This window comes from Esox lucius, chromosome 20 (genome assembly GCF_011004845.1).
Source record: "Esox lucius isolate fEsoLuc1 chromosome 20, fEsoLuc1.pri, whole genome shotgun sequence".
Taxonomy (NCBI): Eukaryota; Metazoa; Chordata; class Actinopteri; order Esociformes; family Esocidae; genus Esox; species Esox lucius.
This window is the reverse complement of record NC_047588.1, coordinates 44,128,751-44,150,776: the sequence shown is the minus strand read 5'-3', so window position 1 is coordinate 44,150,776 and position 22,026 is coordinate 44,128,751. Positions and strand designations below refer to the sequence as shown.

At 42.5% G+C, this 22,026-nt stretch overlaps 1 protein-coding gene across 1 annotated transcript in view; it reads left to right on the top strand.

Moving 5' to 3' along the window:
- pfkla (phosphofructokinase, liver a) overlaps positions 1-22,026 on the top strand; it is a 36,118-nt gene that overhangs the window by 4,580 nt on the left and 9,512 nt on the right. The window contains exons 4-11 of the mRNA XM_029115409.2: positions 3,870-4,059; positions 4,207-4,372; positions 6,843-6,887; positions 7,386-7,494; positions 10,666-10,761; positions 11,045-11,137; positions 11,379-11,504; positions 12,293-12,357. Of these exons, the coding sequence (XP_028971242.1) occupies positions 3,870-4,059; positions 4,207-4,372; positions 6,843-6,887; positions 7,386-7,494; positions 10,666-10,761; positions 11,045-11,137; positions 11,379-11,504; positions 12,293-12,357 (890 nt within the window). The remainder of the gene's footprint in view (positions 1-3,869; positions 4,060-4,206; positions 4,373-6,842; positions 6,888-7,385; positions 7,495-10,665; positions 10,762-11,044; positions 11,138-11,378; positions 11,505-12,292; positions 12,358-22,026) is intronic.

Genomic DNA, 22,026 nt, shown 5'->3' with positions numbered 1-22,026 from the left:
TCGTGTGGTCCCCAAACCTGACACCCTCCGGCCCCTGGCTGCGCCTAGAAATTCTGTCCAAAAAAATTACGAACAGAACCGGTGACAAAGGGCAGCCCTGCCGGAGTCCAACATGCACAGGGAACAAGTCTGACTTACTGCCGGCAATGCGGACCAAGCTCCTGCTTCGGTCGTACAGGGACCTGACAGCCCTTAGCAAGGGACCCAGGACCCCATGTTCCCGAAGCACCCTCCACAGGATGCCGCGAGGGACACAGTCGAATGCCTTCTCCAAATCCACAAAACACATGTGGATTGGTTGGGCAAACTCCCATGAACCCTCCATCACCCTGTAGAGGGTATAGAGCTGGTCCAGTGTTCCACGGCCTGGACGAAAACCACACTGTTCCTCCTGAATCCGAGGTTCTACTATCGGCCGTATTCTCCTCTCCAGAACCCTGGCATAGACTTTCCCGGGTTATAATCATCCCAATTAAAAGAAATAAACACTCAAAATATATCAGTCTGTGTCGACTGAATGTACATGAACATTATACAAGTTTCACTTTTTGAATGGAATTACTGAAATAAATCAACTTTTTGATTATATTCAAATTTTATGACTAGCACCTGAATAGTTTTTTACATCAGATTTCTTTCAGAATGCCATTTCACTCTGACATCCATAAAGTGTTTCCTTTTGATTTATGTTTTTATTCTCCTTTATATCTTCCGGTCTTCTCTCTATTTCCTCATCCCTCTCTCCATTTCTCTCAATTCTTTCTGTCCTCTTCTGGCTGTCCTAACGGTAATGTATCTAGCTGCTTGTGTGGCTGTAGCCCAGGGATTGACAACAGACAACCTGACTACATCTTTTTTTGGACCCGATGTAGCCCCTAGCACCTGCTTCCCCGCCCAATGTAGCCCCTAGCAGCCGCTTCCCTGCCCCGATGTAGCCCCTAGCAGCCGCTTCCCTGCCCCGATGTAGCCCCTAGCAGCCGCTTCCCTGCACCGATGTAGCCCCTAGCAGCCGCTTCCCCGCCCGATGTAGACCCTAGCAGCCGCTTCCCCGCCCGATGTAGACCCTAGCAGCCGCTTCCCTGCCCCGATGTAGCCCCTAGCAGCCGCTTCCCTGCCCCGATGTAGCCCCTAGCAGCCGCTTCCCTGCCCCGATGTAGCCCCTAGCACCCGCTTCCCTGCCCCGATGTAGCCCCTAGCAGCCATCTCATCTGTAGATGGACAGAGCCAGTGGGTGAGTTGTATTAGGTGCTCTAATGTGCTGTAGTGCTTTATGTTGGGGGCGCATTCTGTTCTACTGGCACAGATAACATCAGCTTGGCGTTCACCTGCTGGTGTGGCTCTTACCACTGCTTGTTGGACTGAAGTCACATCGACTGTAATGTTCAGCTGACATGGAGTATCACATAGTAGCGCATGGATATAGATTCCGAGCTCTTTCTGGTCCTTTGTTCGCCTCAGTCAATCTACCCACATTGCCAAGAATCAACCAAAAGGACACCCACCTAGCGCAACCACCCTGAAATGAGGGCCGAGTATTGCCAGCGGAGTGAATCCGCCCCCAAATGGCATTGGAGGGAGGGCATCCCAGTGGCAATGAGAGCCCACCTGACAAGATAGCAAGGGTTGACAGTATCAAGCCTTACTGTCCACCTTCACACCCCTGGGCCAGGCTGCACTTACACATACAGTGGATATAAAAGGTCTACACACCCCTGTTAAAATGCCAGGTTTTTGTGATGTAAAAGAATAAGACAAAGATAAATCATGTCAGAACTTTTTCCCACTTTTAATGTGACCTATAATGTGAACAATTCAATTGAAAAACAAACTGAAATCTTCGAGGGGGAAAAATGAAAAATAAAAACCTTACAATAACCTGGTTGCATAAGTGTGCACACTCTCTTATAACTGAGGATGTGGCTGTGTTCAGAATTAACCAATCACATTCAAACTCATGTTAAATAGAAGTCAATACATACCTGCCATCATTTAAAGTGACTCTGATTAATCACAAATAAAGTTAATCTGTTCTCGTAGGATTTTCCTGACATTTTCTTAGTTGCATCTCTGAGCAAAAGCCATGGTCCGAAGAGAGCTTCCAAAGCATCAGAGGGATCTCATTGTTGAAAGATATCAGTCAGGAGGAGGGTACAAAATAATTTCCAAAGCATTAGATATACCATGGAACACAGTGAAGACAGTCATCATCAAATGGAGAAAATATGGCACAACAGAGACATTCCCAAGAACTGGACATCCCTACAAATTTTTTGAAAAGACGAGAAGAAAACTGGTCAGGAAGGCTTCCAAGAGGACTACAGAAACATTAAAGAAACTGCAGGAATTTCTGGTAAGTACTGTCTGTGTGCTACATGTGACAACAATCTCCCGTATTCTTCATATGAATGGGCTTTGGGGTAGGGGGGCAAGACGGAAGCCCTTTCTAACAAAGAAAAACAACTAAGCCTGGCTGAAGTTTGCAAAAACAAACATCAAGTCCCCCAAAAGCCTGTGGAAAAATGAGTTATGGTCTGATGAAACCAAGGTTGAACTTTTTGGCCATAATTCCAAAAGATTTGTTTGGTGCAAAAACACTGCACATCACCAAAAGAACACCATACCCACAGTGAAGCATGGTGGTGGCAACATCATGCTTTGAGGCTGTTTTTCTTCAGCTGGAACCAGGGATTTAGTCAGGGTGGAGGGAATTATGAACAGTTCCAAATACCAGGCAATCTTGGCACAAAACCTTCAGGCATCTGTTAAAAAGCTGAAGATGAAGAGGAAGTTCACCTTTCAGCATGACAACGACCCAAAGCACACATCCAAATCCACAAAAGCATGGCTTCACCAGAAGAAGATTAACATTTTGGAATGGCCCAGCCAGAGCCCAGACATGAATCCAATTGAACATCATCTGTGGCGTGATCTGAAGAAGGCTGTGCACAGGAGATGTTCTCACAATCTGACTGATTTGGAGTACTTTTGCAAAGAAGAGTGGGCAAATATTGCCACGTCAAGATGTGCCATGCTAATAGACTCCTACCCCAAAAGACTGAGTGCTGTAATAAAATCAAAAGGTGCTTCAACAAAGTATTATTAGTTTAAGGGTGTGCACACTTATGCAACCAGGTTATTGTGAGTAAAATTGTTTTTCAATTGAATTGTTCACGTTATAGGTCACATTAAAGGTGGAAAAAGTTCTGACATGATTTATCTTTGTCTCATTCTTTTACATCACAAGAACCTGGCATTTTAACATGGGTGTGTAGACTTTTTATATTCATTGTAGACCATGCTGAAGAGATGAGTCTTTGGTAGACACTTGAAGGTTTGCACTGAATCTGCTTTTCTAACCTTAATTGGCAGATCATTCCACAGTAGTGGGGCTCTGTGAGAGATGCCTTGTTTCTAGCTGTTTTAGAAATTCTAGGTACAATTAAAAGTCCTGCATCTTGCGATCATAGGTTACGTGTAGGTATGTATGGCTGGATCATTTCCGCAAGGTAAGTAGGAGCAAGTCAATGTATTGATTTATAGGTTAACAAAAAAAACTTCAAATCAGCCCATGCCCTGACAGGCAGTCACTGTAAAGAGGCTTGTACAGGAGTAATGTGTTCAAATTTTTTTGTTCTAATGAGAATTTTAGCAGCCATGTTCAGCACTAATTGATGTTTATTGATTTATTAGGGTGACTGGAGAGAAGAGCATTACAGTAATCTGATCTAGAAATGACCCTAGCATGGATTCGTTTTTCTGCATCAGTTTTGATAAAAAGTTTCAGATTGTTGCAATGTTCAGAAAATGTGTTGTCTGTTTCTGAGTGTCTGTTGTCTGTTTCTGAGTGTCTGTTGTCTCGTCTTCGGCAGGGTGGCACAGTGATTGGCAGTGCCCGCTGTAAGGCCTTCACCACTCGTGACGGGCGCCTGGCCGCAACATTTAACCTGGTGAAGAGGGGCATTGCCAACCTGTGTGTGTGTGGAGGAGACGGGAGTCTCACGGGAGCCAACATCTTCAGGAACGAGTGGAGTGGACTGCTGGCTGAACTCGTGCAGAAAGGTACACGCCCACAACGTTGTGGAATCTACAGTGAAGTGTGTAATAGTTCAGTAATGAACACATTCTGATTCATAATCCTTGGCATTTCACCAAACTGACAGAGGGTATGCTTCCAGTGTGTAAGCTTGTCTCTCTGTGGTCTTCCAGGCAGGATTACAGACAAGATGGCCAAGAAGCATCAGCACCTGAACATTGTAGGTTTGGTTGGATCTATCGATAACGACTTCTGTGGAACAGACATGACGATTGGAGCTGACTCCGCCCTGCATCGCATCATGGAGTCCGTGGATGCCATCACCACCACCGCGCAGAGGTACCATATCACATGACACCGGTACATCACATTACACTAACGCCCCTAAGGTACTATATCACATGACACCGGTACATCACATTACACTAACGCCCCTAAGGTACTATATCACATGACACCGGTACATCACATTACACTAACGCCCCTAAGGTACTATATCACATGACACCGGTACATCACATTACACTAACGCCCCTAAGGTACTATATCACATTACACTAACGCCCCTAAGGTACTATATCACATGACACCGGTACATCACATTACACTAACGCCCCTAAGGTACTATATCACATGACACCGGTACTTCACATTATACTAACGCCCCTAAGGTACTATATCACATGACACTTCTACATCAAATTACACTAACACACCTAAGGTGTGTAGCTAAGAGCCGCCTAACTCTTGCACTAAGCAAGCAATCAAGTTTATTTATATAACAAAATTCATACACCGAAGCATTTCAGTGTGCTTTACAAAGAAAAATATATGAAAACAATAACATAAAAAAAAAACTCAAATGAAAACATCAAACCAAATGAATACAAAATGGGATAAAAACATAGGAAGCTATAAGGCTAAACAGTGTGGTTAAGTTAAAGTGCTCAGTCATAGGCATGTGTGAAGAGAAGTGTTTTTAACCTGGATTTAAAAATTGATACGTTTGGGCTCCACTAGCTGACCTGTGTTCATGGGTCTAAGAGCCCTGCTTGGTTTATATTCTTCAAACATATCAGAAATGTATTCGGGTCCTAAACCATTCAGAGATTTATAAACTAAAAGCACCACTTTGAAATCTATTCTATAACTGACTGGAAGCCAATGCATAGATTTAAAAACCAGAGTGATGTGCTCTGTTCTCTTGGTCCTGGTTAACATTCTAGCAGCAGCATTCTGAATGAGCTGCAGTTGTTTTACACTCTTTTTCGGGAGTCCCGTTAAGAGGCCATTACGGTAGTCAACCCTACTAGAGATAAAAGCATGGATGAGCTTCTCTTGGTCTTTTTGGGACACCAGGCCTTTGATTCTGGCGATATTTTTTAGATGATAGAATGCTGTTTTGGTGACCGCTTTGATATGACTGTTAAATGTGAGTTTTATCAGAACTCCAAGATTACACACTTGATCCCTGGTTTTAAGGGCCTGAGAATCCAGCTCTTTACTAATACTTGTTCTTTTATTTTTGTTGCCAAACACAATCTCTTATCTTGGTTTAATTGTAGACAATTTTGGTTCATCCGGTTATTTATGTGCTCTACACAGTGACACAGAGAGTCTATTGAGCTGTTGTCAAATGGTTCGAGAGCCATATATATTTGAGTATCATCGGCATAGCTGTGGTAGTTAATGTTGTTGTTTTGTAGAATTTGGCCCAAAGTTAGCATATATAGATTGAACAGAAGCTGTCCGAGAACTGATCCCTGTGGAACTCTGCACGTCATAGCCACCCTATCAGAATCATGATTACCAATGGTGACAAAGTAACACCGGCCATAAGATCTGAACCAATCAAGGACTGTCCCAGAGAGTCCTACCCAATTTTCCAGCCTATCTATAAGTGTTCTATGATCTACAGTGTCAAATGCTGCACTGAGATTTTAGCCCAGGGCTAAGCAAGCGCTTATATTTGCATATTTTGAAGTGGGCTAGCACCACCCTTAGCCTAGAGCTAGCTGGCTCTGCTCTGGAGCAGGGTTAGCACTGACTTTTCCGGGCTAGCCCCAGAAATACGGTGACAAAATAACCTGTCTGAAACGGGGTCAAAAAACAAAACCATTGAACTTGTATTGTCCAATCACAAAAGCTTCACTTTCAACTAATTTACATACTGTACACTCTCACTTGCCGTTACCTTCAGCTACCCTAAATTTTCTGTTTCGGTCCTTTCACTCTGCAAACCTTTGTCATTTCAGTATACCGGCTTTCTCTTAGCCAAGTTCTTATTGCAGCTTGCTTTGAATGTAAATCTAGCAGAAACTTCTAAAGACTAAATCTAGCAAAAATGTGTTAAGACTAAAGATCGACTAGTCGCATTATCTGCCTCATGTTCATATTTTCACAACAGTTTTTCTTTTCTTTGTGTAGTTTTAAGAATGTTGTTAAAGCAAATGCCGCCAGGGTGGGCCTCTTGATCAGTTGATGTCATGAAGTCGTCAACTGGATTCTGGGAGCATAACATTGATCACGTACCTGTTACATTATTAGCATGCCAGAGAGAACATGGCATTTATAGCTTGTTGTAGACATGACACAAGGCTGTTTTACATTATATTTGACTGTTAAGGGTTAAGGAATTAAATTGTGAATCATAATCTAATCTTAATGTGCTCTGATGAGACTTTCTGGCTATTTGTTTTGTTTTCATGTAATTAAAAATTTGTTTTCATGTAGTTACAAGTCATGATTGCAGAACATAACTTTAAAAGTATTACTTTATGTTTCTAAATATCTCATATTTCTCCAACAGCCACCAGCGTGCTTTTGTCCTGGAGGTAATGGGACGCCATTGCGGGTCAGTTGTTTTGTGTTAATATATTGTTATTTTACAATATGTTCTTTAATCTTCCAAATCTGTCTCTGGCAGCATCTGTTAATCAGCTGTTTCATTTAAACATTGGTATCTCTGCGGGTATCTGGCCTTTGTGTTTCATTGAAACAATGATATCTCTAGGTATCTGGCCTTGGCGTTTCACTGAAACAATGATATCTCTAGGTATCTGGCCTTGGTGTTTCATTGAAACAATGATATCTGTAGGTATCTGGCCTTGGTGTTTCATTGAAACAATGATATCTCTAGGTATCTGGCCTTGGCGTTTCACTGAAACATTGATATCTCTGCAGGTATCTGGCCTTGGTGTTTCATTGAAACAATGATATCTGTAGGTATCTGGCCTTGGCGTTTCACAGAAACAATGATATCTCTAGGTATCTGGCCTTAGTGTTTCACTGAAAAATGAGATCTCCGGGGGTATCTGGCCTTGGTGTTTCATTATGACCTTTATCTCTGCAGATATCTGGCCTTGGTGTCGGCCCTGGCCTCTGGAGCTGACTGGCTCTTCATTCCGGAGGCCCCCCCACTGGATGGATGGGAGGACCACATGTGTACTCGGTTGGAGCTTGTAAGACTGGGTTTCTTGGGGAGGTCTACAGTTATCTCAAATGTTCTATTCTATTATTGGACTGGGTCTGAGGAGAGGTATACAGTCATCTTTAATGGCCTATTATATTGTTGTAAGACTGGGTCTGGAAGAGGTTTACGGACTTGTCTAATGGTCTATTACAACACCATTCCAAAAAGTTGGGATGCTGCATAAAATGTAAATAACTTATTACAATGATGTACATATCATTTAAACCCTATATTCAATAGACATAGTAAAAAGACAACATCAAATGTTGAAACTGAGTCATTTTATTGTTTCTGAAATAGAGAAATATATGCCCATTTTGAATTTGATACCAGCTACACATTTGAAAAAAGTTGTGACAGGCAAAAAAAGATTGTAAAATGCAAAGCATTACGCAAAACGTTTCTCAACGTTTCTCAAATTGCAGAGAGTTTGGAGATCTCATCATCTACGGTACATAATATAAAAAGAATCAGAGAATCCGGAGAAATCTCTGTATGCAAGGGACAAGGCTGAAGATTGGATGGCCGTGATGTTCGGGCCCTCAGGCGGCACTGAATTAAAAACAGACACAATTCTGTAGTGGACATCACTGCATGGGCTTAGGAACATTTCCGAAGACCATTGTCTGTGGACTCAGTTTGTCACTGCATCCATAAATGCAAATAAAAAGCAAATAAAAACCTCTACCTTGCAAAGAAGAAACCATATATAAACAAGATCCAGAAATGACGCCGTCTGCTCTGCCCAAGCTCATTTAAGACGGACTGAGTCGAAGTGCAAAACTGTCCTGTGGTCTGATTAATTATTTTCAAGGATCATGGACGCCTCGTCCTTCGGACTAAAGAGGAGAGTGCACAGTTCAAAAGCCAGCATCCGTGATGGTATGGCGGTGCATTAGTATACATGGCATGGGTGACTTGCAGATCTGTGCTAATGAACAATATATACTGGTTTTGGAGCAACAAACAGTGGATATAAGTCTACACGCCTCTGTTAAAATGCCAGGTTCTTGTGCTGTAAAAGAATGAGACAAAGATAAATATTTTTCCACCTTTAATGTGACTTATAACTTGAACAATTAAAACTATGCCAAACTGATATCTTTGAGGAGGAAACATACATTTAATATACATTTAACATACATTTAAAACTCTCATTAACCTGGCTGCGTAAGTGTGCACACCCTTAAACTAATGCTTTGTTGAAGCACCTTTTGATTTTATTACAGCACTCTTTTTGGGTAGGAGTCTATTAGCATGGCACATCTTGACGTGGCAATATTTGCCCACTCTCCTTTGCAAAAGTACTCCAAATCTGTCCAATTGCGAAGACATCTCCTGCGCACAGCCCTCTTTAGATCACGCCACAGTTCAATTGGATTCAGGACTTGGCTCTGGCTGGGCCATTCCAAAATGATAATCTTCTTCTGGTGAAGCCATGCTTTTGTTGATTTGGATGTGTGCTTTGGGTCATTGTCGTGCTGAAAGGTGAACTTAATCTTCAGCTTTCTAATGGACACCTGAAGGTTTTGTGCCAAAATTGCCTGGTATTTGGAACTGTTCATAATTCCTTCCACTCTGACTAAGGCCCTGGTTCCAGCTGAAGAAAAAAAGCCCCAAAGCATGATGCTGCCACCACCATGCTTCACTGTGGGTATGTTTTTTTTGGGGTGATGTGCAGTGTTGTTTTTGTGCCAAACATACTTTTTGGAATTATGGCCAAAAAGTTCAACCTTGGTTTCATCAGACCATAACACATTAACACGCTTTTGTGAGATCAGCCTGGCTTAGATGTTTTTCTTTGAAAGAAAAGGCTTCCATCTTGCCACCCTACCCCAAAGCACATTCATATGAAGAATATGGGAGATTGTTGTCACGTGTAGCACACAGCCAGTACTTGCCAGAAATCCCTGCAGTTCCTTTAGTGTTACTATAGGCCTATTGGAAGCCTCCCTGACCAGTTTTCTTCTCGTCTTTTCATCAATTTTGGAGGGACGTCCAGTTCTTGGTAATGTCTCTGTTGTGCCATATTTTCTCCACTTGATGATGACTGTTTTCAATGTGTTCATGGTATATCTAATGCTTTGGAAATTCTTTTGTACCCTTCTCCTGACTGATATCTTTCAACAATGAGATCCCTCTGATGCTTTGGAAGCTCTCTGAGCACCATGGCTTTTACTCTGAGATGCAACTAAGAAAATGCAGCTGAAGGCCTTGCTTATTTCAGCAAGACAATGCCAAACCACATTCTGCATGTTTTACAACCGCATTACTCCATAGTAAAAGAGTCCAGGGGCTAAACCGGTCTGCCTGCAGTCCAGACCTGTCACCCATTGAAATAATTTGGTGCATTATGAAATGAAGAATATGACAAAAGAGACCCTGAACTGTTGAGCAGCTGAAATCCTCTATTAAGCAAGAATGGGAAAACATTTCACTTTCCAAACTACAGCAATTGGTTTCCGTTCCCAACTCTTAGAGTATTGTCAAAAGAACTGATGCAACACAGTGGTAAACATGCCCCTGTCCCCCCCTGTCCCAACTGTTCAAAATGGGCATGTATCACATTTCTCAGTTTCAACATTTGATATGTTGTCTTTGTACTATTTTCAATTAAATATAGGGATAAATGATTTGAACATCATTACATTCTGTTTTTATTTGCATTTTACGCATCCTCCCAACTTCTTTGTTAACAGGGTTGTATATTCTGTTATAAAACTGGTTCTGGGGGAGGTCCACTCTCTTCTCTAATGGTCTGCTCTGTTTTACAGATTCAGTTACACTTGTTAGAAATCAGACGTTTTGTATAGTGGTTGAAAATATTATTGCGTACCCGGTCATTAAGGGAGCGAGTAATTCAATTAGTTCAATTATATTATATTCAATTGCAGAATATGATACAGTAGACTATTGTTCATGAATCTAAAGACGGTCTTCATACATGACGTCTTATGAACTCAATCTCTTCTCACTCAATCTCTTCTCACTCAATCTCTTCTCACTCAATCTCAAAGAACCTCTGGTGTAAATGACATGTTGCTTGTTATAATCTCAACCAGCAAAAAATTATTCTGTTGCTGTGTCCTTGAGCAGGGCACTGTGTGTTGTCTATTTCAGCTACACTGAATAAACTGGAATGTTTTCTTGTCTCTTGTAGAGTCGCAGTAAGGGCTCACGACTGAACATTGTGATCCTTGCTGAAGGGGCCATCGACAGAACTGGCCAGCCCATCTCTTCAAGCTACATTAAGGATGTATGGAGATGTTTCCCCTGTTAAACCTGATAAACAGCATTTAACACACTTTAAAGGACTTTCTCTCAAACCTCCCCATCGCTCCACTCCTCTCCCCATTGCTCCATATCTCTCCACATCTCCCTGGCTCTGATTGTCTGTTATCTGTCCGTCCTCCCCTGTCTGTCCTTCTTCCTCCACCTTTCTGTCTCTCCATCTCTTTATTTCTCCAACTTCGCTCCATCTGTCCTGTTTTTCCACCACTGTCCTTTGTCTGTTGGCCTTCTCTCCTCGGTTTCTCTAGCTGATGGTGAATCGTCTGGGCTATGACACACGGGTCACTGTCCTGGGTCACGTCCAGAGGGGTGGAACACCCTCAGCCTTTGACAGGGTGCTGGTGAGTTGACATGTCTCCATTATCTCTGTATGGCTTCATACACTGAGGCTCTATTATCATATTTTTTATGTTTACTACAACATGCCTGTCTCTCTCTGTCTGCCTGTCTCTCTCTGTCTGCCTGTCTCTCTCTGTCTGCCTGTCTCTCTCTGTCTGCCTGTCTCTCTCTGTCTGCCTGTCTCTCTCTGTCTGCCTGTCTCTCTCTGTCTGCCTGTCTCTCTCTGTCTGCCTGTCTCTACAGAGCAGTAAAATGGGGGTTGAGGCTGTGGTAGCCCTGTTGGAAGCCACTCCAGAGACCCCTGCCTGTGTGATCGGCCTATCAGGGAACCAGGCTATACGTCTGCCTATGATGGAGTGTGTGGAGATGGTGAGTCACCCCGTTAGTCCAATTAGAACCCCACACAGTATCCCACCTGTTAGTACTGTTAGAACCCCACACAGTACCCCACCTGTTAGTACTGTCAGAACCCCACACAGTATCCCACCTGTTAGTACTGTCAGAACCCCACACAGTATCCCACCTGTTAGTACTGTTAGAACCCCCTGACAGTGGAATGTGTTGTTTTTAGAACCCCCAGATTGTGTTGGTCAATACGTTTTTTGGGCAGTTAATATCTTGTCTTGGCACTGGCAAACTCACACATCCTGATATTAGAATCTCCTGGATGTATTTGATCCCATCCACGGTCTGCCTCAGTCTAGTCCCGGCTGGTGGAACTACATCTTTACCAGTTTTACAGAATATTCCAGGGAGTCAATAAATTGTGAGAGACAGCATATTCAAATGATATGTAATAGGCACATGTTATAAATAAAATATGCATGTGTATGTATGTGCATGAATTCCACTGTCCCATCTGCTGATTATTGTAATTCTATGATAAACATGGAATGAGGACGATTGAGATTCTATGATAAACATGGAATGAGGATGATTGAGATTGTATGATAAACTTGGAATGAGGATGATTGAGATTCTATGATAAACTTGGAATGAGGATGATTGAGATTCTATGATAAACATGGAATGAGGACGATTGAGATTCTATGATGAACATGGAATGAGGATGATTGAGATTCTATGATAAACATGGAATGAGGATGATTGAGATTCTATGATGAACATGGAATGAGGATTTTGTCTCATCCCGGTAGACTAAAGAGGTTCAGAAGGCCATGAATGAGAAGCGGTTTGACGAAGCAATCCAACTTCGAGGAAGGTGAGCTGTGGGGTATATAAACTGTTTGATGTTATAATAACCATGAGAAATATGTTATAAATGTGTAATAATATGATACAACGCCATTTCCAAAAAAGCTGATTTGAAATTCGAATCAAAACCGAATGCAATGACGTGCAAATCATGTATCCCAATATTTAATTGAAAATTGTAAAAAGACAACATATCAAATGTTGAAACTGAGAAATGTGATTGTTTTTGGAAAAATACATGCCCATTTTGAATTTGATGCCAGCCACACATTTTTAAAGAGCAGGATCTTGGTTATACATGGTTTCTTTACATGGTAGAGTTTTAGCTTGCATTTGTGGATGTACTTTGTTCACAGGCAGTGGTTTTTGGAAGTGTTCCTGAGCCCATGCAGGGATGTCCACTGCAGAATCATGTCTGTTTTAAAGGGATAATTTGTCCAAAAATCATATTTCTGTGACAGTCCCCCAGTTGGTCCTTAAGACACACAGTCATTACAGACTGGGACAGAGCTGAATAATATATTGTTTGAAATAGAGACTCTATGGGCCTTCTGTAATATCTTTTGGTAAGTAAACTTTGAGACACACATGAATTTTGGACAAACTATCCATTGCCACCTGAGGGCCTGAAGATCACCGCCATCCGGTTTTCAGACTTGTCCCTTGCATACCGAGATTTGTACAGATTCACTGAATATTTTAGATTAGATTAAACTTTATTATAATTGAACGAGTACAGTACCAGGAAAGACAGTTAGCATCTAACCAGAAGTGCAAATAGAGTATTTACAAATATTAAGTATATGTATATTACAAGTGGAATGTATAGATGTGCAATGAAGGCAAATGCAGTACAAATGGTAATACTAAATGTACAATTGAGGCAAATAGAGGAGGGCAGAACATTTACAAGTATTAAGTATAGTGTTTGTTACAAGTGGGATAATCGTTGTGCTGATACAAATGACAATTTTTAATGGCATTTTAGATGTGCAAAGAAGCAAATTAAATGTGCGAGATGCATGTGCAACTGAAATGCAGGGATAGCAGCAGTGAGGTTCCTGAGGTAGACCCGTACCTGTTACAACTGAAAACCTCCATTATCAGACTTTGCAAGACAGTGTCAGAGTAGTACAAGGAAGTAGTGCAACAAGGACCTGAGAGGCGGGGGGTATGGTAAAAGATGGGTCACGGAGTTCTCTGGGTCACGGAGTTAAGCAGGGTAACAGTAGATGGGAAGAAACTGTTCCTGAGCCTGCTGTTGCGGGAATGAAGTGACCTGTACCACCTGCCTGATCGTAGGAGGGCAAACAGATGTGGGATGGATGTGAAGTGTCCCTGATGATCCCGTGTGCCCTGTGCAGACACCACTTGCTCTGGAGCTCTGCGATTGCAGGAAGCTGGGCACCATTGATTTGCTGGGCGGTTTTCATCACCTGTTGCAGGGCCTTCTGGTCGGCCACAGAGCAACCCCTAAACCACACGTGGCGCAGTTTGTCAGAATTATTTTGATTGTGCAGTGTTATAAGTTCACAAGGATCTTTGAGGACAGACAGGTTTTCTTCAGCCTCCTCAAAAAGTACTGGCACTGCTGCGCCTTTTTGACCAGGGCTGAGGTGTTGAGGGTCCAGGAGAGGTCCTTGGAGACATACGCTCCACCTCACTGCGATCGATGAGAACTGGGGCGTGACTGCAGCCTTTAAACTTCCTGTAATCCACAATGAGTTCCTTGATTTTCTTTGCGTTGAGGGCCAAGTTGTTGTCAGCAAACCATGCTGCAGGCACATGACCTCCTCCCTGTAGGCTGACTCGTCATTGTCACTGATCAGTCCTACCACCGTGGTGTCATCTGCGAACTTGATGATGTTGTTAGAACTGTGTACAGGAACACAGTCATGGGTGAAGGAGTACAGGAGGGGGCTCAGCATGCAGCCTTGTGGAACACCAGTGTTCAGTATCAGGGTGGAGGAGGTGAAGTTGTCTAACCTGACAGACTGGGGTCTGTTGGTTAGGAAGTCCAAAGTCCAGTTGCAGAGAGAGGGTCTGATCCCCAGGTCATGGAGTTTGTTGACCAGCCTAGAGGGAATGACCGTGTTGAATATTGAGCTAAAATCTATGAATAGCATAGCATAGTCATACATGTAGCTATGATACAGGACACATGGTTCGGCGTATTTTAATATTCATAGTGGGCTTAACAGTAATAGAATATTCTGATATATGATATAAAGTGACCAGACGTCCGAGATCAAAACTGGGAACTTAATCCCCAAAAAGGGAGAAAAACAGGGACATTTCCAGTTTAACTATCATTCTGATTGAAACACCTAATGTGTAAATAGTGGCAGTAAAGTCAGATATATATATATTATTTTTCTCTCTCTCTTTCATTTTGCAGCCCCCCCTCCCAACATACACACACGGGTCCCAGTACTCTGTCTAAAATTGCAGGATGAAATGAAAAGTGACTGTTTTTATTTAAACTGCACATTTACTTTGTTGAAACTCCCTTGAAAAGTCTGCAAACTTAATGTAGCAATTTTCAAAACACAGTAACAAAGTGCTTTTCAGAACCCAGAGGGAAAGAGATCAGTGTTCAGACAATCACAAACACAAAGACATAATGTAAAGATAAACTTCACAATACACAATCTCGCAAACCCAATGTAAGGCAAAGGAGACCAACATTTTGATTCCTGGAGACACACACCATGAGGCTAGAGTTCATGAAACACAAACAGAGGTATTTACAGACCCACCAACAGTATTCACATATAATGTGACAGACCACTGTTTCCAGGCAGTTTTAAGCCATTGCTTTCAGTGTTAATCTTGTCAGAATGATGACAGATATGACAAAGATACTATGTGTGATGAGTAAGGTTAAATTACAGATATAAAGCTTAGAATTTGTTTGGGATGCCGGAATATAGGATAAAAGTCTTGAATTGTCGTGGAACCACACACACGCACACGCTCTAAAACCCCTGAAAGAGGACAGTTTTGCCAAGCGTCTTCCTCATGCTCTCTGCAGTTCAAGAGAGGTGAGTTTGGCAATCTGGTGCAACCTTATTTTGAGAAACAGACACAACCAATGACAACAAGTCAGAATGACGGTTGTCGATGCCAAACTGTGTCTCCTCAATGTGTTCCCCAAGCAGAAAAACATCCTCCGTTCCAATCTCCTCTCGGACGATGTGTGTGACTGTCGGAGCTTGCAATGGTGAAGCTTGGCGGATGGAATAACTCCATCTCGGAGCCGGACAATCTGACCCGTCCTATCAAAATCGCCCTGCTTAAAATGTTGACAGCAAAGCACTGATGACACACTTTGCAGTGAATCCTTCTCTCCTCAAAGCTACTTCCCACTTCTTCCTCATATCTTTGTCCTTGGGAAACCTTCAAAATGAAAACAGAAGATTTGGGAGAGTCAACACAAAAACATTTCAAAAGGAGGTCAAGATTATTTTCTTCCTTCAAGTTTCTTAGAACCTTTCTTTAAACAAAACCCCTACGTTGATGCATATCTGTTGATAATGAACCAAAGTTGCTGAAATTGTGAATAAGCTTGTTTGCAAACCATTCTACTATCAGATGTTATGTTGCCTTTATTATAAGTGGGGTGGGTATGAGACATGGGAGGTATCTTACTTTTGCTAGTACTGCTTAACAATGATAATACCGTCTTATAATATAAATGATACAGTCTGTGCCACTTGTGTAAAATTAGCTGGCCAATGTTATACCAGTAATATTTGTTTTATTTCTACAATAGCATTCTTGAGTCAGTTGTAATCTAAGTCAGTGTTATGGAATATGACTTATCAGGTCTCCGTTCATAGCTGGGTGAACACCGGCTGGTGCGGTAAACATAGCCAAGCTAGCTGGATACGTTTTTTGTACAGTAATATCAAAGAACCTTGCTCCTTCTCAACTCTCTGGTAATATTCTAGTCACAAAATACAACCAATAGTACGGTAATGTTAAATCTCACTTGTGAAAAGTGATCCCCCGAGCCCTGCTTTCGATGGTCCAGCAATTTAAGCAGGAATATGCTGCACAGTGCTCTGGCATCGTTGCTCCTGCTGCTACGCAACTAGGAGTATGACCGGTCCAAGATGGCGGCCGTATTTCTTGCGCCCAGCAGCCAATGCGGGGTCTACTGTTTATTATGTCTATGCAGACGACTGCTTCAGCACTGGCACAATGGTTGTGGTCTGGAAGCACATTGGGACAACCGCCTGGGCCAGTGACAGGTCGAAAATGGCAGTAAAGACCGTGACCAGCTGCCCAGCACATCCACGGTGAAGGAGACATCACTTGCTGTGGGGGAAGGATTTTTGGCTGGTAGTCTGTGATGGCTTGGATGCCCTGCCACATGCGTCCATGTTTGGAATTGTTGTTGAAGTGCTCTTCAGTCTGCAGTTTGTGGTCATTTTTAGCAATCTTGATCCCCCTTTTACATGTTGGCCCTGGATGAGATGTAGATTCAGGTTGGCTCTGGATCTGAAAGCAGCTTTGCATGCCTTTAGCAGTTGTTGGAACTCTCTGTTCATCCACACCTTCTGGTTGGGGAAGGTCTTTATTAGTTTAATGGTGGTGACATTGTTGGTGCAGATGTTGATGTAATACAGAAGGGAGGAAGCATTCGTTTTAATCAATCAAATGTATTTATAAAGCCCTTTTCACATCAGCAGTTGTCACAAAGTGCTTTTAAAAATCACCCGGCCTTAAACCCCAAGGAGCAAACAACAGTAGTGTTGAATTTAAATGTCCTTATGGGTGTCAAGGGTGGCTTGAGTGGCAAACAAACTCCAGTGTGTGTGTGTTGATACTGGTGCTATAGAAGTGAGTCTGACACTTCTGGCCACACTGACTGTCCTCACTGATGGTTTCACACGTGTAATACAAGGAAAATACTTGGGAGGTAGGATCAGGGAAAGATGATCCTACTGTCCCTGGTGGGGGAGGGGAATGGCTGTGAAATGGCCGATCTCAAGACATCGCGGCCTTCCAGCTCAGTTATGTTGTCAGGTATGATGTTGTTACGCTACGTTTCTGAGAATACCATGACGCTGCAATCTATAATCCATTTTTGTGAGATGATTCTCAGTCGTGTTTCATCCGTTTTGTTCGCCAGTCACTGTACGTTAGCAAGGAAAATGCTAGGCAGTGAAGGTTGACGGGGGGCTAGCATTAGCCTAACCCGGGTGTCTCCACGCTTCACTGTTCCTCCGGGCACTTCCAGTCGGCCATGTAAACAGCATCTCCCGAGGCGTCTTTGCGATCTCCGGTGAAAGTTGGAAGTTGTCAAAAACTCTTTATGTGCACTGTGCAACCCAAGTCCAGGAGTTCTTGTCAGCTGTATAAAGTATGTGCTAAGCTGTACTAAGAGAATAAGCTATGACCTATTAAGTAAATTACTGCTAATTAGCAAAAACTGGGTAGACGCTAAGCCTCACAATGTACACGCACCGCCGTCTTGGTTGAATTATATTATGTATTGTAGATGATGGGATCCCCAAACCCTTTGCAGTTTTACCTTAAGAAACATTACTCTTAAACTGTTGCACATGGCAGCCAATCAAAGGGGCCCACAATTAGTTGCTTACAGTAGAAAACATTGCAAGCAGAATAAAATTACACTATGATTTTTTGCTTGATACTATTTAGTTGACATTGCAGTGATAAACATCTGTACTTGTTTTCTTATTTCATAATGCATTTGTTTGATGGACCAATATGTGACCATGGGGCTGTAACCAGTGTTGCCAGAAATTTAGGTTTCCAGATCCGGTTGTATGGAAGAAATGGCATTTGTGCAGCTTTTATGTTCTTAATTGGCCAGTATATTGTCAGTGAAATATGGCAACCCTGGGATCTTGTCAGCTCATTTGCTAAGGATTTAAACAGTGGAAGTTAGCTAACCAAAGTAACACCACATAAAAATGGAACATAGATATGTCTGCCACTCAGAGGATAGAAAAGTAATACATTCTGAAAATGTAATATAATGATATGTGCCCTTGAGAAACCTCTTTAGTGAAGTTGTTGAGCAGCAGAAGCATGAGAAGATGGATAGATCTGATGTTACAATGACAGGAGCACTTTATAGCGAAAGGGGATTGCCGTTATGATCCAGGTCCAAAGCAGCTAGCAGCGAAGTTTTGTCACTGCAGGTATGTTTTGTTGTAGCCTAATATCAAGTGTCTGTTCATCATGGTACATGAAACTTATGTATTTTTTGGGGAGGATAGTATTAAATATATTATCTGCAGCTATCTTTTAGTTGGGAAATTTAGTGGTGTGGGGGCCTCTATGGCTAAGGTTCGCACCCGTTGGAGAGAAAGCTAAGCGCGGCCCTGATGAACCCCTCCCCATCCTCACCTCTGACAGATCTTTTAATACCCAATCATGTTACTGACCTGTTGCCAATTGACCTAATTAGTTGTGTAATATTCCACCAGGTTCTCTTTTTTCATTACACAGCTTTTCCAGTCTTTTATTGCCCCTGTCACAACTTTGCCCCTGTCAAAAACAAGTTACTGGGATCAAATTCAGGCGTCTTCGTACTACAGTGGGGAGAACAAGTATTTGATACATTGCTGATTTTGCAGGTTTTTGTACATACAAAGCATGTAGAGGTCTGTAATTTATCATAGGTACACTTCAACTGTGAGAGACAGAATCAAAAACAAAAATCCAGAAAATCACATTGTATGATTTTTAAATAGTTATTTTGCATTTTATTGCATGACATAAGTATTTGATCACCTACCAACCAGTAAGAATTCCGTCTCTCACAGACCTCTTAGTTTTTCTTTAAGAAGCCCTCCTGTTCTCCACTCATTACCTGTATTAACTGCACCTGTTTCAACTCTTTACCCGTATTAAAGACACCAGTCCACACACTCAATCAAATAGACTCCAACCTTTCCACAATGGCCAAGACCAGAGAGCTGTGTAAGGACATCAGGGATAAAATTGTGGACCCCCAATTATTAGAAAATGGAAGAAGTTCAAGATGACGGTCAATCTCCTTTGGTCTGGGGCTCCATGCAAGATCTCACCTCGTGGGGCATCAATGATCATGAGGAAGGTGAGGGATCACTCCAGAAACTACATGACAGGACCTGGTCAATGACCTGAAGAGAGCTTGGACCACAGTCTCAAAGAAAACTATTAGTAACACACTACGCCGTCATGGATTAAAATCCTGCAGCGCACGCAAGGTCCAGGCCCGTCTGAGGTTTGCCAATGACCATCTGGATGATCCAGAGGAGGAATGGGAGAAGGTCATGTGGTCTGATGAGACAAAAATAGAGCTTTTTGGTCTAAACTCCACTTGCCGTGTTTGGACACCACCCCAACTGTGTAGCATGGAGGTGGAAACATCTTTCTTTGGGAATGCTTTTCTGCAAAGGGGACAGGACGACTGCACCGATATTGAGGGGAGGATGGATGGGGCCATGTATCGTGAGATCTTGGCCAACAACCTCCTTCCCTCAGTAAGAGCACTGAAGATGGGTCGTGGCTGGGTCTTCCAGCATGACAATGACCCGAAACACACTGCCAGGGCAAGTAAGGAGTAGCTCTGTAAGAAGCATCTCAAAGTCCTGAAGTGGCCTAGCCAGTCTCCAGACCTGAACCCAATAGAAAATGGAGGGAGCTGAAAGTCTGTATTGGCCAGCGACAGCCCAAAAACCTGAAGGATCTGGAGAAGGTCTGTATGGAGGAGTGGGCCAAAATCCTTGCTGCAGTGTGTGCAAACCTGGTCAAGAACTACAGAAAACCTATGATCTCTGTAATTGCAAACAAAGGTTTCTGTACCAAATATTAAGTTCTGCTTTTATGATGTATCAAATACTTAGATCATGCAATAAAATGCTAATTAATTACTTAATCATACAATGTGATTTTCTGGATTTTTGTTTTAGATTCCGTTACTCACAGTTGAAGACTTGGGAAAACCTGCAAAATCATCAGTGTATCAAAAATACTTCAATCAATCAATCAAATTTATTTATAAAGCCCTTTTTACAACAGCAGTTGTCACAAAGTGCTTTACAGAGACACCCGGCCTTAAACCCCAAGGAGCAAACAACAGTAGTGTTGAAATTCAGTGGCTAGGAAAAACTCCCTAAGAAGGCCGAATTTTAGGAAGAAACCTAGAGAGGACCCAGGCTCAGAGGGGTGACCAGTCCTCTTCTGGCTGTGCCGGGTGAGATATTAAGAGTCCAATTGGAATAATTCATACATTTATCTGGGCTAAATCCAGAGGCTATTTGATTTTAGACTAGGTCAAAAGTATGACCAGGGGGACAAGGACAGGGACAGCAACGGGCCCCCCAAACCAGGTAATCCGCAGGTGTGGACCAGGACCTCATCTCCTCCTAAAATGTAAAACTGGAGGAGACTGAGAAAAGTTAGAAGTGCATTCCTCATATCCCCCAGCACAATAATATAGCAGCGTAAAACCTTGGAACAGGCAGGAAATCAATCTACCCATATTGCCAGGTATCAATCAAAGGGACACCCATCAACCGCAACCCCCCTGAATGAGGGCCGAATATTGTCAGCAGCGTACAGCCCAATTTCCCAAGTGCGCAACAGAGAGTCAACAATAAGCCAGTGACTCTTCCCCCGAAAGGCATTGGAGGGAGGGCATCCCAGTGGCGACGAGAGCCCACCTGGCAAGACTGCAAGGGTGGACAGTATCAAGCCTACTGGTCACCTTCACGCCCCCGGGCCAGGCTACACCTAATTATAAACCGTGCTGTAGAGATGAGTTTTTAGTAGACACTTGAAAGTTTGCACTGAGTTTGCATTTCTAACCTTCATTGGCAGATCATTCCACAGTAGTGCCGCAAGCTGTTTATTTAGAAATTCTAGGTACAATTAAAAGGCCTGCATCTTGCGATCGTAGGTTACGCGTAGGTATGTATGGCTGGATCATTTCAGCAAGGTAAATAGGAGCAAGTCCATTAATTGATTTATAGGTTAAGAGTAAAACCTTAAAATCAGCCCTAACCCTAACAGGCAGCCAGTGTAAGGACGCCAGGACAGGAGTAATGTGTTAATTTTTTTGTTCTAGTTAGGATTCTAGCAGCCGTGTGCAGCACTAATTGAAGTTTATTTATTAATTTGTCTGGATTACCAGAGAGAAGAGCATTGCAGTAATCTAGTCTAGAAGTAACAAAAGCATGGATACATTTTTCTGCATCAGTTTTTGATAGAACGTTTCTAATTTTTGCAATGTTTCGAAGATGAAAATAAGCAACTCTTGAGACATATTTTATATGTTCATCAAAGGAGAGGTCAGGGTCAAGGGTAACGCCAAGGTTTTTTACAGTTTTTTGGGATACGACCAAGCAGCCGTCGAGGTTCACAGTGAAATCTGCTAACAACGCTCTTTGTTTCTTGGGTCCTAAAATGAGCAGTTCTGTTTTATTTGAGTTTAAGAGCAAGAAATTATCTGTCATTCACTTCCTAATATCTGAAATGCATGCTTCCAAAGTAGCTAATTTAGGGGCTTCTCCATTCTTCATTGAAATATATAACTGTGTGTCATCAGCATGACAATGAAAGTTTACATTGTGATTTCGTATTACATCGCCCAGAGGGAGCATATATAGTGAGAACAATAATGGGCCCAGAACCGAGCCTTGAGGAACAC